The sequence below is a fragment of the Colletes latitarsis genome, chromosome 4 (genome assembly GCF_051014445.1).
Source record: "Colletes latitarsis isolate SP2378_abdomen chromosome 4, iyColLati1, whole genome shotgun sequence".
In the NCBI taxonomy this organism is placed as follows: domain Eukaryota; kingdom Metazoa; phylum Arthropoda; class Insecta; order Hymenoptera; family Colletidae; genus Colletes; species Colletes latitarsis.
This window is the reverse complement of record NC_135137.1, coordinates 35,632,463-35,650,167: the sequence shown is the minus strand read 5'-3', so window position 1 is coordinate 35,650,167 and position 17,705 is coordinate 35,632,463. Positions and strand designations below refer to the sequence as shown.

The 17,705-nt window shown below is 40.5% G+C and overlaps 2 protein-coding genes and 1 long non-coding RNA gene across 3 annotated transcripts in view; 1 reads left to right on the top strand and 2 right to left on the bottom strand.

Moving 5' to 3' along the window:
* LOC143341107 (uncharacterized) overlaps positions 1-6,741 on the bottom strand; it is a 59,359-nt gene extending 52,618 nt beyond the window's left edge. The window contains exon 1 of the long non-coding RNA XR_013079559.1: positions 6,308-6,741. This is a non-coding gene — a long non-coding RNA (uncharacterized LOC143341107). The remainder of the gene's footprint in view (positions 1-6,307) is intronic.
* Positions 6,742-11,222: 4,481 nt separating this feature from the next.
* Positions 11,223-12,866, bottom strand: Aos1 (SUMO1 activating enzyme subunit 1). The gene is made up of 6 exons (XM_076763103.1): positions 12,681-12,866; positions 12,388-12,559; positions 12,075-12,331; positions 11,809-11,990; positions 11,603-11,735; positions 11,223-11,521 (listed from the first exon to the last, which is right to left on the bottom strand). Exons 1-6 carry the CDS (start codon positions 12,776-12,778, stop codon positions 11,359-11,361), a joined length of 1,005 nt encoding a protein of 334 aa, XP_076619218.1. The 5' UTR covers positions 12,779-12,866; the 3' UTR covers positions 11,223-11,358.
* Positions 12,867-13,073: 207 nt separating this feature from the next.
* LOC143340797 (FERRY endosomal RAB5 effector complex subunit 3) lies at positions 13,074-16,702 on the top strand. Its single transcript, XM_076763102.1, has 10 exons — positions 13,074-13,218; positions 13,930-14,478; positions 14,632-14,853; positions 14,922-15,125; positions 15,203-15,318; positions 15,414-15,550; positions 15,627-15,747; positions 15,809-15,927; positions 16,006-16,131; positions 16,191-16,702. The coding sequence occupies exons 2-10, from the start codon at positions 13,973-13,975 to the stop codon at positions 16,302-16,304; spliced, it is 1,665 nt and encodes a 554-aa protein (XP_076619217.1). The 5' UTR covers positions 13,074-13,218; positions 13,930-13,972; the 3' UTR covers positions 16,305-16,702.
* The last annotated feature ends 1,003 nt before the right edge of the window (positions 16,703-17,705 follow it).

Sequence of the window (17,705 nt, the reverse complement as noted above, 5' to 3'; positions counted from 1 at the left end):
ACCACTCCCACCCGCGGCGAGACAAATTTTTATCAAGCGAATATGCCTTGGGACGCTGGTGTCGGACGAACGATGGGCCGATTATGCGCTCCGGGTCTCCTTTTACGCGGTCCTTTTTACTTACCAACACGCGTTACCTTTATTTACACTGGCTCTTTCGCTATACACGGCCCTTCTTCCGCGCTGATTCTTTTTACACGCGTCGTTGGAATACGAGAACCATTTCGGGTCCAATTCGATTTCTAAACATTCTTTTAGTGTACAGTTTTTAACGTGCATCGACTCTAAAGCTTCCTGCCTTAGACGACGGGATATTGGATAGTTATATTAATAAAATTATATATGGCATTAATTTCTTCAAACCATGGTATTATTGAAAAATTTATCAGTCGATGTTTACTCTAATTATGTATTTTAACTATTGATCAACCTGTTAAAATGTGTTATAGCTTTATTTTTATCCCGGAAGCTTCCCAAAAATGAGCATCGAAAGCACCGTAGCGCGATTCTCAGGACTCCACAGCTTCCATGTGGAAATAAAGATCGCCGAAAATTCTGCGGCGTAGGAAGAAATAATATCCGCACCGTTCGACGTGTCTCGAGAGCGTCGCGGCCTTACGTCCCAATGGCTCTAACGTTATTTCCCGGGCAAGATTCGGCTGAAATTTGCTCGGGTGCCGGTACCAGAAGCCCATAAATATGTAATACCTCGCATATCGTACGGTTCGCTTTCCCTTCCCTCTCAGTTTCTCTTTCTCACCCCCGCGCGGCGCAACGGTGACTCTTGCAACCCCTTACGTGTTTTTGCGGGGCCGTAGTAGCTCGCGGCAATATAAGGGGAAACACGGTAAATCATTTGTCCCGAAAGAAAACACAATGCAATATCCCGGTTCGTCCCGGTCGAGACGCCACCGCGCGCGTCCTCCCTTCCTCCCCCTCATCGGGCTCTCGTCGTCTCGACGCTTTCGTCTTCGTCGATTCTTCCCTTGCTCTCGCGCAATCTCGGCGTATTCGTCGTTTTTCGGGGGTAGAGGGCCGCGCGAGCCATAAGTCAAACCCCTTATATCGCCGAAAATACTTTAAAGTGCCACACGCTCTTATAAGCCTATGCGCGCGGAAAGAGACGCCCGGACCGTGGCGAAAAGGAGAGAAAGAGACCGGCCTAGACATGTTTTATCGCCGCTGTTAAACGGCCGACGAGAATGACACGCGGCCAGCGCCTCGCGACGATTCCCAACGACGCGGTGTCGTTAAAATCGCCCGGGGTCCCCCTGCAACGCCGAACCCGGATCACCCGGACCGTCTGATTTATGCTTCCATGCGCGGGGATCGAAGCGCGGACCAAAGTGGCGCGAGCACCGAACCAAACGGTGCTACGAAGATATCTAACAATGTGAAAACTGACCCTACAACTCCTCAAAAGGGGTACGTCCAACTCACGAGTCGAAAAATCGTGTTACTCGACGATTCGTTATGAAGAGATTGTTCAATACCTAAGATTGATGAGAAATATTTTATTTGCTACTTTAGAACACTAGAACTACCCACAATTATGGTGTATTTATCCGTATCAAAGAAATGGTAGGTTGAGAGCCATAGTGGTGAAATAAATGTTTATTCATTTAGTCGAGTAAATTTTGTACAACTTTTATTAGAAATGGGTCATTTTGACCACTCAGGTAGTTCTACAGTTAAATACTATTAGCATTTCAAACGTTTTATGTTTGAATTATTGCCAGCTCTGCTTTGGGTATCAGCGTAAATAGAAACAGTGAGTAATGGACAAACACCGACGGTCAATCCCAGAAAGAAATCACGCTCATAGACGACTGTTTAGAATTCCACGATCGAAAATGACTTTACAGAAACGCAAAATTTATTAACGATATCGTTTCGTTCGTCTCTATAATAATGTCGCGCAATAATAAATTAATAGCTGAGATGAGAGGTCCCTCGTCTCGATTCCAATAAAAATCACGATGTTTGCGGAGCGTCTCGCGAGGAAACGGATTACTTCGGTTTCTTTCCGCACCAAGGATCGGGCGTTCCGTGTATACTTTGGAATTAACCGATTCTCGCCGGTCGTTGGATATTATTTGTCCGAGCCGGGGAGGAAAAAGGGCAAACAACCGTCAAGTGTCGATAGTACAGGACGAAATTGTGCCTCGAACAAGGGGGTTGCATTAGAGTCCTCGCGAGGCTGGCCAGCCCGGCAGGAAGCTCGACATATTTCTCTCCCTATCGCGGAGAGGGGAGGAAAAGGACACGGGAAAAGCAAAAAGAAAATAGACGGAGAGCAAGGGAAACCGGTAAACCGCGATCCAGAAAGCATTTCTCGACGTATCCTAAAATAATGCCCGACAGAATCGAACAAAAGCATGAAATATGGACTGCTCGGATACGTCAAGAACCCCTCCGCCCGATCCCCCGTAACTTATGATACGCTTCCTCTCTCCACATATGCGGAGGAAAACACTGTAACGCGCTCACGACGACGTTCCCATTGTAATTTAACGGATGCGACTCTCCGTCTCGCGTTCGCGACCTCTTCGAGCTTTTTTCCACCCCCACCCCCGGAACGGTCGAGAGTTCCTTTTCTGCCCGGAGTTTAAGAAAGAAGCCCAAGCTTAAGCGCCGAGTATCCACGAGAAGAAACATGACAAATCCTCCGGGGACCCGAGGAAAGAACGATTTAACGATTCGCCGCGACTTCTGTTTTCGGGGATTTTTACCACGCGGAAGGGCGGACGCTGGAAAAGCGCGATGTAATAAGATTAACAACTGGAAACGTTCTTTCGACGAACTCTGCACGGAGTGGAAGCCATTGTCATGGCAAAGACGCAAGAAACTGGTACGTTGATACTTAAAGCAAGGGTACACTACAATAAAACAATTTCGTAATAAATTTTAGACCACGTTGCCTTGTATAAAAATTCAAAAATACCAGTTTAATTCATTTTCCCCCCTATTATTCTTGGACTTCGAAACATTTACTTCAACGAGTAACTCGCGAGGAAGACTAGATACTAAAACGAGGTACACTGCAATGCAACAATTGTGTGATAAATTTTAGACCACGTTGCCTTGTATAAAAATTGAAAAATACCAGTTTAATTTACGAGAGAAAAGAATCATTCTTTTTCCTATCATTCTTGGACTTCGAAACATTTACTGTAACGAGTAACTAGCGAAGACTAGATATTAAAATTGTTCCTCCCCGCGTTAACGAGAGTACCATCGAAGATAGTTCCAGTTTGCACTTGTTAAAGCGTGACCAACCCTCTGTGGATCAAGATTTAGCGCCGTTTAGGGCCGTGCTGTAGGACGTCGTTTTGTTACCAGGGTAATTCGCAATTGATTCCCCGTTAAATTCATGGGCCTCGTAAGTAATTCATCGGTTACCGCCTCGGCGAAACTCGTTGTCGGCCATGAATACTTGTCTAGGCTTGCTCTCTGATATTCCAGGCCCGATCGATTCGCGTAGAAGGCCAAGAGTGCGCGTTCGTCCGGGGCTGTTGACCCCCTCTCTTCCTTTCTAGTTTGCTCTCTGCATAGGCGTAAATTATAATGCCGGGGCTTAGAGACCTCCACTCTGACAAATTACAGGTTTGTTCTCCGGCCACCGGGACCGCGCGTCGGAGATAGATTTCGTCGCTCCATCACCGTCGGTCTAACCGGACTCACGCGGGTATGCATATTAATTCAATTTCGGCCCGGCAACCCTACGCGTCGTTTGGGAAACACTGTCCCTCCTCTCCCTCTATCTATCCAATATGGTTCGTTTCCTTTTTTTTCGCTACTTGCCACGCATTTTCGGTTATTCCGCGTTTGAAACTTTTAGATTAATTACCCAGCGTCGGTTCGCGCGGATGCATTAATCTTGTCGCGCGCGGAATCACCGACGTCGACGAGTTCTGTTGCCTCCTTGTCCCGACAATATTGTTTTTGCTCGCCGGATTCAACGGGGGTGGATATTTTTGATCGACGTGCCGCTCCGTAGGTTCAACTGTGGTAATGGAAATTGGCTGGTGCTTTGTTTCGAGAAAAAGACAACTATTATTCTTGGAATAGTACCACTATGGCGAACTTTTTGGTGCTTAGTAGTATCAGAGTAAGCATTCGATATCTAGCGCTGAGTGTAAACCTAAATTATTATTATTTCCTAGCTTTCCCAGCTTTGATCTTTGATTTCGAGTCATTGGCTATTCAACAATGGGGTTGACATCAAGATCAAACGTCTAATTAAAATCCAGGAATGACTAACAAGTAAAACCAATCAAAACAGCCTTAATAACTTTGACTTTAATCATCTTTCAAAGGGATACAAGTACCGTAGACAAAAATTCCCACCGTCTGAGAATTCCCAATTGACACAGAAATTTAATAACATCCGTCCACAAACAACGACGGAAAAGGTTAATATGCGCTCTCCGAATGCTTCTTTCAATTAAATATAGTGCCCGCGAGCAGGCAACCCGCATGACACCGGTGCATACAGTTTCAACGAACGCGTGTAGCTATCATTTACCAACATTAATCTTGTTTCTCCGTTCAAATCATATACAAAATTATTTAAATATCGCCTACGCTATATTTACAAAAAATATTCCTCGCGATACTCGACCGTGAAAGAATGAGAACGAAAGATCCAACACAAAACATTGAAGTTTCTTCAATTTCTGCCAATACTACTTAAATTTACGAATACTCGCAACGTTCAGCGAAGCAGTGCACGCTTCGCGGACAAAGAAAAACCAATAACAGCCCCAATTTCGGTCGTAGAAGGTACGCGTTCAAAGTATATTTCGCGTCGCCATTAAACGATGCAGAGTATCGTCGCAATAGAAACGAACCATTGTCGGTCGAAATGGAACAAACCTGGAGAACTCTCTCTTAATCAGGATCGTTACGTAGCAATGCTCCGGGAGCTGCTTTATTCGCATCCATATCGCTCGGAGTATATTTGTCCCCGAGTTTCGAAGCAGTCGGGAGAAACCACCACCCTCTCCTCTTCGTAAGACGATGCCGTTTCCGCTTCTCGTTTCCAGGCCGACCGCGGAATTAATTGCAACGACCGTGTTTTAATTGATAACGAAGAGCATTAAGATCTCGCGTAATGCGTCTGTCTCAAAGGCAGGAGACAAGAGAAGCGGATTAGCGAGACAACGAGCAACGCCTGAGACGAAGCAAGCGAGATTCCAGACTCCAGCCAGTCCAGACTAACGGCGAACCGTGAAAGGAAGGGGGCGTATTTGCATTAGCTATTCGTTTGACCCTAAAAACTGTCTGAACTGCACCGATGGCTGCTCGTAAAGCCCGGCAATATCGCCACGGAATTCGCGGATCCACGCGACAGCCTCGAGATTCCCTCGCGAAGAACTGAAGGTTCTTTTTCAACCCTGATGGCCACGAAATTTGAGAAAATATCGCCAACGCGACGCACAGTGGTTCAGTTCCTTCACTGATTATTTTAAATCTATTTTATCTCACTGTCAAACTCGAAATTTGTATCAATGTTTCTCAATCTTTTATACAAGATTTACGGTCATCCCTGGGAAAAATTTTAATGAGAGATTCTAGAGGCCAAAATAAGACGACAATCAAGAATATTAATTTGTTGATTGAGGCTTTCAAAATTTCAAAAAAAAAATTTCAAATCTTTCACGGAAAAATTATTTTCGGTTGCGGGGGTCAATTACAATTATTTTTGGTCAATATACATACCCCCGAAATCCTACAAGCTTCCGAGAAAAAAATTCAGTAAGTACAAAAATTTTTCGGCAAAAAAAAAATTTCAAATCGTTCTGGAAAAATTATTTTCTGTTGCAGGAATCAATTGCAATCATTTTTGGTCAACATACATACCCCCGAAAACCTACACATTTCCGAGAAAAAAAATTCCTTACCGAAAATGTAATGTCTGACCATACATTGATATGTTCCACTGAAATTTCATGCGTATGTTTAAAACATCATAACTTCTGAACGGATAGAAGACGCAAGAACTTTAAATAAAGAAAAAAGTTCTGAAAGTGAAGGCGTTATCATCATTTTTAACGAATCATACGGAAACATTATTTTCGTTCACAAAGACTGTTTGACCGTTCGCTCGTCTATGATTCGAATAAACGAAAACTCGCAGACTACAAAGTTTCGAACACAGTTTCTCGAGCAATGCTCGGTTTATTTCGATCTCGGTACAAAGGAGATCCAGATCCAGTAAACTGTTGTAGTAAAACGAGGAATCGCAAGCATTGCTCGTCGCGTAAAAAGTTCGCGACGGTAGAAGGTTCACGGTACGACTTACCCCCGGGTGAATCGATCCTTCGCGGAACTCCTTGGCGGAGATGGGGGATTCCCTGGGTCGCGGACGTTCCGCGGGGTCAATCCTTTCGACGATCGCGTGTCCTGGGTCGTAGACGTGACGAATACGCCGCGGCTGACCGCACAATGTATCGGATTTTACGACCGACCACCTAGAAAAGGAAGAACGAGAAAAAGAAACGAAGAGCAGAGGGCAACAGGGGGGGGGGATGAATGGGACGGGATGGAACGTCGGCAGATTTTATTACGTTATTTTGTTAATGCACTCAGTGAGCCGACCAAAGAGGAAATATGACGTTCCTGCGGTCGAAAAAACGGTCCATGAAACTCTTTTTCAAGACTAAATATTTTGACGACCAGGACAGCGATGGAACGTGGCGCCCATCGCACAATGCATTTACGATAGGTATAAAGAAACGAGAATTTGGCTTTCAGATTGATTATTCTCTTCTCTGTGTAGACTTGGAAAGAGTTTAGCAAAAATGTAAAATTATTTAAAAGAATATTAAAATTGTCCTTATTCCCAGAGAATTTTGTAAATATTTTTAATTCAAAATTTGTTCATTTGTTTCGGCTAATTAAGTTTGTGTTACTATACGTAACCCTTAAATCGAGTTTTGGTAGATGTTTACGTCGTCTTAGCGGCGCCATTGGAGTACAAAGGATTAAGGGGATTGTACCGTAACTAGTCAGACCAACTAACTTTTCATCTCTACACGCTACATATCTATACAAGTGTTTTGCACATAAAACTTCTGTCGTTGCACGATTAAGAAGGCAACTAGTAATATATTTATTTAAAATTGGAAGCAATAATGGCTAGTGGGAAGCCTCTGTCGTTTCGAAAGATAGCGGAAGTCGCTACAGTGGCGCGTAATAGCTAAATGGTTAACGCGATAGTGTCGGTTCCAGGGTTAAACGTGGCGACAAGATTCCGAGGAAGTGGGGCGAAGTTAATAAACCGAGTCGCGACGGGGACAATAAGACACTGATAAGAAGAAAACATTGTACGGGGTGGTATAAATAGGAAGCAGCTAGCGGGTCGAACGATGTCGTAAGCAGTTGCCTCACGTACGCAATTTTTGCCGCAAACCGTTTGCGCTTGGAACCACGCTTGGAATATTACGAGTACGGACGATTTAGCGACCGAGCCAAACGCGATGCATTTTTCTACGGCGAACACGCAAGGGGGTTGCTCTTGGGACGGTTCATTTTACTCGCCGCCATCGTGTAGCCACGATTCCCCCGAAAAATACATTATTCTCTTCGACGCGTTAAAAAATACATGAATGCTAAAATATACATTACACGACATATTCCGTTCGGATACAGCGTATTCATAACCTACCTGTTGCCTTGAGGTAAAAAACATCCCTCAATTTTTTCATCCCCTCAATGTGTTTTCGATAGAAAACATTTGGAACCATTTACAAATAACTCTAAGAAAATATGAGATGCCCAAAAAATTACTAAAATTGACAAAAAAATCGAACAAGGGATGAACTTAGCCCTCTTTTGAACTCTTCTCCACCAGTGTCGTTCGAATGGCGGAAGCCTCGAAACGAGGCCATTAAAGTTGCATATTTGGAAGGAACGCGATCGGTTTCAGTCGAAGATGGACGTCGATTCGTTTGTGCCGGGGGCTTTACAGTCGGGCGTTTAGAGTCGACTTAAGTACAGTCTTGTCGTTTGGAGGACCGCCTCATTTCACGAACAGTCGCGCGGAGGCAGAACGCGTGTCTGTCAATAAATACGCCTCGAGGTATTTTAACAGCGGCAATAATTTTCGTCGCGCCATAAATCAGCACACGGCCGCGACGCGTGAAGGGCGCACCCCTCGCGACTCCCTATTCTCTCCTTTTTTCCCCCCCACGTCTCTGTCGCTCGCCTACGAAAGTCCCTCGGAAACGAGAGTGGTTGGCAAACCAGTTCTTCTCCTTACGACAAATACCCGGGCATAGTTCACGCCTCGACTCCGACGCAGATTGGATCGCGTCGAAACGAATTTGTGTTACAAAATGAACTGATAAATCGTTAGTCGCGCGTAGCGATTTATCATAGCGTAACCAGCGCAGCGGGGACCGTAAAGCGTTACGATTTTTCGTTCTTAAAATTCAATTTACACGTTTTCTATTATTTTGCAACCGGCGCAAACAAAGACGAAAATAAACCGAACTACCGTTCGTTCGCCGGAGGAAATTAATGAGCGAAGACAAGCATCGGGAATCGTTCGGTTTAATTTCCAAGACGATAATTTCTCCCTTAACCGTAACCTTAACGAGCGATTCAGAGGAATATTTGAACGAGCCGTATCCGCTCGGAACGAAATGCTCCTCTATGTTTGCTCCTCCGCAGTCGTTTAACATTCCTAGAGGCGTACGTGTCGTATTGATTCAGTGAACGTGCACGCGGAACCGTGACAGTAGTCTTGGTAAATTCCTTACCTGAGTCACGGGGAACTACCTGTACGTCTTCTGGCCTATTTGCCGCGAGATAACATCGACCGAGGGGGAAGTAAATTGTTGTGCCGCTCGATCATATTTTAGAACGACCCGTGTGCATTTCTACGATGCTGATACACGAACGCGGCGAACGTTAGAACCGCGATAAAACCGTGCCGCGGCATCGATAACAATCGTGCCCGATTCCTATCGAAGAGCAAACGATTTCCACCGAACCGATTAACGTCTTAATCCTGGCCTCGCTATCTTTTCCATCCATCGGTCTTTGTTTCCCTCGCACGCAATGTTTTTATTAAATAAACGTTAACTGAAACTCCACACAATTCCTCTGTTAACACGTTGCTCGTACCAAACCCCTCAAATTGTTAGATCGAAACCTTTTCTCCAAACGATTGGAAAGAGAAATTCAAGAGTCCTAGATTTATCTTTTATATTAGATTCAGGGAATATCGAAATAAAATGCCCAATTATGTTGACATTCGATATTCTTTTCCTCTTATGAATATAGTGAGAACTTTTATAAAGAGAAGCACCCTAACGATGTGGTCTGAAGGAGCGCTACAGGAAGCAATGAAAAAGGGTATAAACGAAGAGTGGAGTAGTGATAAAGCCAGCCAAGAGTATGATATTCCACAAAGGACATTAAGAAGACATTTAGCGATTTAAGTAAAAAGAAATAGCGAATAAAAATATTGTAAACTAGAGTGAACAGAACAAAACAATTTCCAATTCATTTATATGATTATCTAAGATACGTAGCGTCGAAGTATAAATGATAAAGGGGTGGAAATCGACTGCAAACGTTTCGAATTTATCCCACGGGCGAGGTCGATCTCGTCGGAGGGAACTATTAAATTTATAAATCGCCAGCGGACGCAATTGGTCGCGCTCGTAGATACGTGACGGCAGATCAGTCAACCACCCCTGTACCAGCGACGAAAGAGTGTACCAACAAAATGTCGAATTAGGAGGAGCAAGGGTGATCGTTCGTACCGCGTCGAGATTGGTCCGGGTTAATGGTTTTTCGACGACCACATCAGGGATGAGCAAAGCGTCGTGAAAGATAATTCGACAGCCGTGAAAGCACGCGGCCGCGTCGTTAAGAAACGCGTCGTGCATGCATATGAATGGCTAACTGCAAAAACCTCCACGAGAAGCTACATTTTACAAACGGGGCAAAAAACTGAGTAGCTTCTGGATCGAAAGGGAAACGAATTCTGAAAATTTCCACAAATGTTCCAGTGATGACGAAAACAATTTCTTAGCCATTTTTATTTCTGTATTACCGAATGATAATTTGGTCGAAGTCCATATTCCAATGTCTAGCAAGCTCGTATATATTAAAACTTTCATCCAGATAAGAATTGCACCTGCAAAGCGACCCTCTGCATTTACATACGCCCGTTCGCGATAATCGCGTAACGACATCGTGTCCACGGGGAAAGACGATACATCATAATTCCACGGTGAAAATCGAATCAATTCCCGGCAGCCTACGTGCGTCAGGTATTGATGCGTCGCGGATAAAACCGATGAGAGGATTTCGCGCGAGGGTACTACGGAACGATCGTTGTACAATGACTTCACATCGGAAATGCACCGTTTCCGTACGCCTATTAGAATCCGCGAGATGGCCGGGAATTGCGTGAATCGAGAGAATGAACGAGAAGGAACGAGCAGGTGGTATTAAATAATTGAAAAGCGGGAAACGTTGAAAACCGCGCGATACGCAGACGCGAATTATTAGCTGAACTCTCGTCGAGCTAAGTTGATTAAAGTTTAATCAGGAGAAACGACGACGTTGCGTTTAAATAATGCGAAACGTGAAAAAAAAAAAGGAAGAAATTGCGGTGGCAACGTACGTAATATCGTCGACGCCGATAAAGCATAACGAGCCGTGCTCCAATTTGCTCCCCCTTTTCCAATTTTTCAATTTCCATTTCGCGTTTTCCGCGCGAAAGGCCACGGAAAAAATCCACAAAGCGGGTCTCAAATTGCCCCGCCGGAAGCACGGAAAGTGAGTCATATTTCCACGTACGCGAGGACCCTCTCCCCCGAAACGACGAGCGAAAATATCGTACGACGCGCGTGAGCCGCCGCGAAACGACATTTACCAACGGTATGCACATTCAACATTCATATCCTTGGGAAAGAGACCAGCGAAAAAAGCACACGTAACAAACGTAAATAGCGAGAAGGTGCAATATTGGAAACGGAAAGGTGGGGGAGCTCCAAAACCCGGGCTACGCAATTGTATTTCGGTTTTGAAGCGAGAAGCGAGAACATTGTTTTGCGAACGCCAGGAAAGTCTCAAGAAATATTCTTTCCCACGATAAACGTAACTTCCGGTATACCAGTTTCTAGTATTGCGGCACGATAATCGTGTTAAGATTAAATAATGCTAAAATAAAGGAAAACAGTTTCAATTGAACACAGTTATATTGGTTTTTCTTTTTCGATATACGTTTATTAGAATTTTGTAGCAAACATGGAATGAAAAATGGTGAAAATAACTATTATGACGATCACAGTAGACAAAAATATTCACACATACCAACGCGTTAAATTAACGTTACTGACCCAGTTTCAAAATTTTTCCGCACAACGTGTCGGGATTGAAGACGAATAAATTATTATGCGGTGCGCCTTTCTGCGAGACTGTTTTAATTATCTCTTGGCCCATAATACCGCCGACGATGGCGCATACTGGGCTAATTTGAGCATATATGTCACCCCTAAATCGACAAAATTTATAATACATTGTTAAATACAACCGAAAGTTCGACACTATCGAACAATATTTTCATGATACATACTCGACCAAATGATTTATTTTATCCCCAAGATCATATTTTTTAATAACTTCCGTGGCTTCGGCCGTGAAATTCTCTGAACCTCTTTCACCGGGCGGTGGATCACTATTGTATTTTTCACGGTAATTGAGCATTACTAAACACGAAAACATACTTTGTAAAAGTGTTTATCATGCACTATTGTGGAAATGTATTATTCAAACACTTACTTAACATCATATAATACATTTCTGATTCTTTGGGAAGGGAAGGCTTTGGAACGTTCAAAATTGATTCAAAAGGCACAAAAGTATCTGTGCGTTTCTCTGTCACAGTTATATTTTCGAACTTTTCTTTAATTACAGGCTCTCCACTTTCTGAGAGCTGTATTTTCTTTGTTTGTACTATATCTCTGTAAAACAGGATCGTGTTCCATTTTAAGAAATTACTTAGAATAGCAGAATAATTCTTTAGTAGAGGTTGGTTATGCACTCACTCTGCATATTCGTGCTCTATTAAGTCGGCAAAAGTATAGCCAAATGTTCCCCACACATCTCCAGCAAAGAATTTCACATTGTGCTTTCTACATATACCATTGATTCTCTTTATTTGAGTAATGGAACATTGTGTTGCGCAAACAACATCAAAATTGCTGAAATATGTATCTGGTTTATCGTCTACATTAGACGTATCTGCTTCAATATTAACCATAAGATTTAAATTTTTTGCGCGTTGTAAGGATGCTTCAGCCCTCTAAAAACATAATTGTTCAAGAACAACATACTCCTACATCATAACCATCTACTTACATTTTTACCAAGCCAATCTTTAGGTGTAAGGAATTGAGAACACCTATCTTCAGCCGTTACATTTCTATGATCTAAAAATGTAACCGCTTTCACACCTGCTAGAATAATATTTTTTGCTATTTCTGCTCCAAAACCATTTAACCCTATTAATAAAACTCTGGCTGCCCGTAAACTGTAATTATTTAATATTACACAACAATAATAATGCCCTTTTAATAAAACTAAAGTAACAATGGTGATTTGCTATGTTTAGATGAGTTATCATTTTATAGGTTAGATTCTAATATACTTGCCGCTTTTGAGATTCTAAACCCCATAAACGAATTTGTCTATCGTACAACTCTGCTTCATGGTCTGTTAATTCGACGTTTTGATTTTTGTCCTCAACCATGTTGTAAACGATGATTTATCACTCAAAAACTTACTGCCGCCAAAAACTTGTTCTCAAATTGTACCGACACTTGCATCAAATATAGTACAGCCAACGTAACAATATTTAATTTCAAATATAAAAAGAAAATGAACACCATTGAATAATATACAAATTAAAATATCGAATGAGAACAATCGAAAAAGAATTCGTAATTTGCAAAAATAAAATATTTAGTAAAGTATTGAATGTATATAATATTTACATGTTATCAATATTTATGTTGGAGAAACTGTTGATTAAATGATTGGGGGCGTTAAAGATTTTTAACAGTTGATACCTGCATGTATACTGCGTCCATTTAAAATGTTTTTTTAAAGAGTAATTGAAAGAAACATTATAAACAATAGCACATGGCTCGATAAGACACGATTCATCGTCTATAAAAATAAACACAACATGCAAGTATAATCTTGAATGCTTAGGTTAGGTACTGCATGAAGTAATGTAATAGTTACATTAAATTGTTACATAGTTCTTGTTCGAGTAATTGTATGTTTAAGACCATTAACGTTACACAAAATTATAATGTAAATAATATATTACCATTCATTTGTTTTTCGTCAATACATTTCCTAATATTATTATTTATAAACATGCAATGTTTATACTAGCACCCTTGCATATCAGTAATGAACATGAAATCAAAAAGTAATGTATTTAAAATTTATTAACGTATAAAGTTTATACTTTTTATGTTTAGTTATTCCATGCAAGTTTTGAGAGAATGTTTCATAAAGAACAATAAATTTATATTTCTGTATGATAGTAAAGTTTATCTATAAGGCAAATCTATAGTCATTACAATTAATACATGAAAATAATTGTTTTTAAAAGAGCATAGATAAAAAGTGCAATCAGAGGTGCTTTTACACTTTATCATTGGCCTTATGACCTCAATGTTGTGAAAGCTGACCCCTGAAAAATATTGTTGTGTAAAAAGAAATAACATTGACCTTTCTTAGTATCACAATAGCAAACCATACAAATGATACAATATAATTTTTTTATTTCATTTATTTCACTTTCTGATTTCTTGCATTTTTAAAAATAAGCATTATTAAATATCGAAGTAAATTCTATTGTTCTCATTCTCATTTTCCCAAAAATAGATATATGGATTATCAAATATAATAAAAAGTTGTTACAAAAGAGATGAATATGCCTGAGGAAGAATGTGTGGAAAAAATGTTTCTATTTAAATTTCCAACTTGCACAACAAATCAGGAATATACATTAGAAGTACCATTAAAAATACCATATCGCGGTTCTATCAAAGAACTCATGTACCGTTTGATGTCATCTTTTAAATTACCATGTTATGTGGAATCAGATTTATTGGAATCTTTGGAGCATACTATTAAAAGACTAACGTTAGAATTTCATGATGAAAAAGCAGAAAAGGTTCTTGAAAATGCAAAATCAGGAAGCTTAGATATCGAAGAGATAATAAAAAATTGGGAAAAAATTTACAAACAACAAACAGCAGAATATGCTGATCCAATTGGAACAACTGACGAAGAACTGTTCGCTGCTGCATATCATAGATTAATACACTCTCCTTCGCTAGAACCCATTCTACAAGCAGAACATAAATTTGGAAGAGATGTTACAGAAGTCATTCAAATGAGAGACACACACTATGATCAACTCACACAGAAGTAAGTATCTGTACTATTGTACTACATCATCCCAGAATACTTGGTTTCTTTCTACCCCCGTCTTTTTTAAAGCTCAGTTAATTAACCTATTAATTATCTCAAGAATCAATAAGAGGAAAAGAAGCCAAGAAACTTTACAAAAATAAATTACAGGCAAACCGACGAAATGCGTGTCGCTGTTGAAACCCTCGAGGCTGGTTCTACCGAAAAATCTATAAACGAGATGGCGGGACGACACTTCGAGGAACAAAGTTTGCTGCAAGGTCACTGGGGATCTAGGGTCGATGCCTTGAAATTAGAACAAAGACGGCAGTATCGTAATTGGATCATGAGATTATTGGAGGAACAACAAACGAACATGCTACCAACTCCAGTGTACGTTTGTTCAAACAAAACGGACACCTACATACATGACGTTAATAATTTTGATAATGAATTATTAGGGGTTCTCCAATGGTGTCCATGCCTCCAATTCGACCCGCCTTAGACAATTTTGTTCATAGCGAGGACAAACATACGGCGGACTATCCTATTTTGGAGGAAAGTTTCACCATACATTTAGGCTCCCAGATGAAGCAAATGCACAATATACGAATACTGACTGGGGATGTATTAGATTTTTGTAGAACAAAGAAAAGCGAATCAGGGTGGGTCAATTCGAACGATACCATGGACTAATTTGTTTAAACTGAATTCAAGAGAAATGTTTTCTCTTAAAAAATAGAATGGATCCGACACCGCAAAGGCTGCAGACTGCTTTAGGGTTATACTCTAACGATTTGTGCGGATTAGTACTGTTGAGCGACAATCATTTAGGAACCTATTCTGGCATAACAAAGGGTACCTAATACAATACTATACATAGTATGAAGATAGTCATTAAGTTAGAGAAGAACTGCATTCTGTACTGCTATTGTGGTCAATTAATCTTTCAGAATTATGTTCGATATGTCAATTAACGACTGAGTTTCATTTCCCGCCAATCGACGAGCAATTAGAAAAGATTCGCGAAGACGTGAAAGATGCTGTTGCCTGGAGGCAAGCACATCATAAAGAAGGAATCGAGTCACACGTAAGTAGATGTAAAGTTACAAATGGTCCGTATCTTTTTTATGTTCAAGCGTATTTTGAGTATGCGTTATTTGCAGACAAAAAAGTCAACGACCAGCAAGAGCTTACAAACGGGTGACGTTTACATTACGAGACATTCAAATCTAGCACAAGTTCATGTAATTTTTCACATGGTAGTGAACGACTCTTTGAGATCTGGTGAGTAATCAATATTTTCTACGATAATATTTCACCGTTTCAATTTTACTGTAAATTACAGGTGATATCAATTCGAGGCACCCAGTTATTTTGGGCTTAAGAAATATTTTGAAAACCGCCTGCTGCAACGATGTGACCACACTGACGATTCCTGTACTCCTCGTACACGAAATGTCAGAGGTACGGTACTTTTATTTTCCAACCTTTTTAGTTTGTAACCTTTAACCGTGAAATAATCAATGTATCTTAACATTTCAGGACATGACCGTGGCATGGTGCACGAAAAGAGCAGAACTGGTTTTCAAATGCGTGAAAGGGTTCATGATAGAAATGGCGTCTTGGGGCGGTGCCGAATTGAAGAATCTACAATTTCTTGTACCAAAGGTAGATTAATTTAAATATTCAAAAATTACTATTGCCTAAACTATCGTTCACTTTTACAGGGAATGTCCGAGGAAGTGTTCGGTACTCTAGCCACGATGTTGCCAAGCATATTTCGAGTATCGAATCCGTTAGTATTCAAAGCAACGAGTACACCTCAAACTCCAAAAAAATGAACGACCGTCTTGCCACTATTATCGTGCTCGCATTAAAAATACTGAAATATTAGTTGGGGGAAAAAGAAATCCATTATTTTTCACGTTTATTTCAAGGCTATTTTACATGATTCGGATTGTGCGATTTGGGTCCGTTTTATTTTATAATTTGTTGCCATTCTACTTCGAATGGCTGCCTGGCTTGCATTTTCGCCTTTATCAAAGGAAAATTGTAAAATATACCGAATTTTCTCTTTGTTAACTACCCTGTAATTTACAATTGAATCGATCAACCAAAAAACTGTAAAAGAATCTTTTTTAGTACTGAATGCCACTTTTCCAACAATCACGTGAAAAATAATGGATTTCTTTTCCCCCAACCTAATATTTGTTACTGTATATTATACATCTCAACCGCCATCATTTACCACAACTGGAAATAAAATATGATTTAACAAATAAACGTCTGATACATGCTTTTTTGTAATACTTTCACACTACTTATGTTTCCTCGATCAATAGTCACGAGTTTTGCGATTGTACACGTCACGGTTGCTTTCAAAATATTTCTCATCTCTACAGTAATTAATCTTGCAATAATTAACAACTAAGTTGTTGATGTACCAAAGGCCCGGCAATAACCTTTCAAAAATGAAACACAAATGCAAAGTTTTCGATATAAATTAACCTTGGAACAATACCTCAACGTCACGTGTTTATATTTATTCAAATGCCAATAATGTTTTTAAAAACAATAGCGCGAGTGCGAAATTTCAGATAAAAAAATGCAGTTTAAATTATATATAGAATTTTCGCAACGAGATGAAAAAGAAATCAACATACGAGATTAATGTGTAACATCCTCGCGACAAATGACAATCAAGTTTGTACTAATTATAGTAAAACGAACATAGGAGACCGCGTTATCGTGGCTATAGTCTAGTCGAGGAAAGAATCGACTTGCTTGTTCCACAGCTTCAGATACCTCTAGCTTACTATTAGAAACACAATATCGTTTTTACTGTTATCAATTGCACGAACGATCTATAGTCAAAGAAAAATTTTAAAAAACAATTTAATGATGGAAGATTGCCTGAAACGATATTTTCTCGGATCGACTATAGAACACATGGCGCGGACGTTATCGTTGTCAACTGAATTTTTATTTTCTCGAGCATGGAAGTTCCCTGATACGTATCAACATTTCCGTCGTCAGTGCAATTATTTTGTCGCGAATCTCGGTTGCATTTTCTGGTCTATTTCAGTTAAAATCACGTTCCCTGCTATACACTTCTTTTTCTTAAAAAAGAATTTTTCACGATCTTGGAGACATTCCCAAGATTACAATTCTTATTAAAAAAAATGGTAAGTTTTACAGTAGTAATGTATCTAAAAATGTTATGTTACCAATTTAAGAATTGT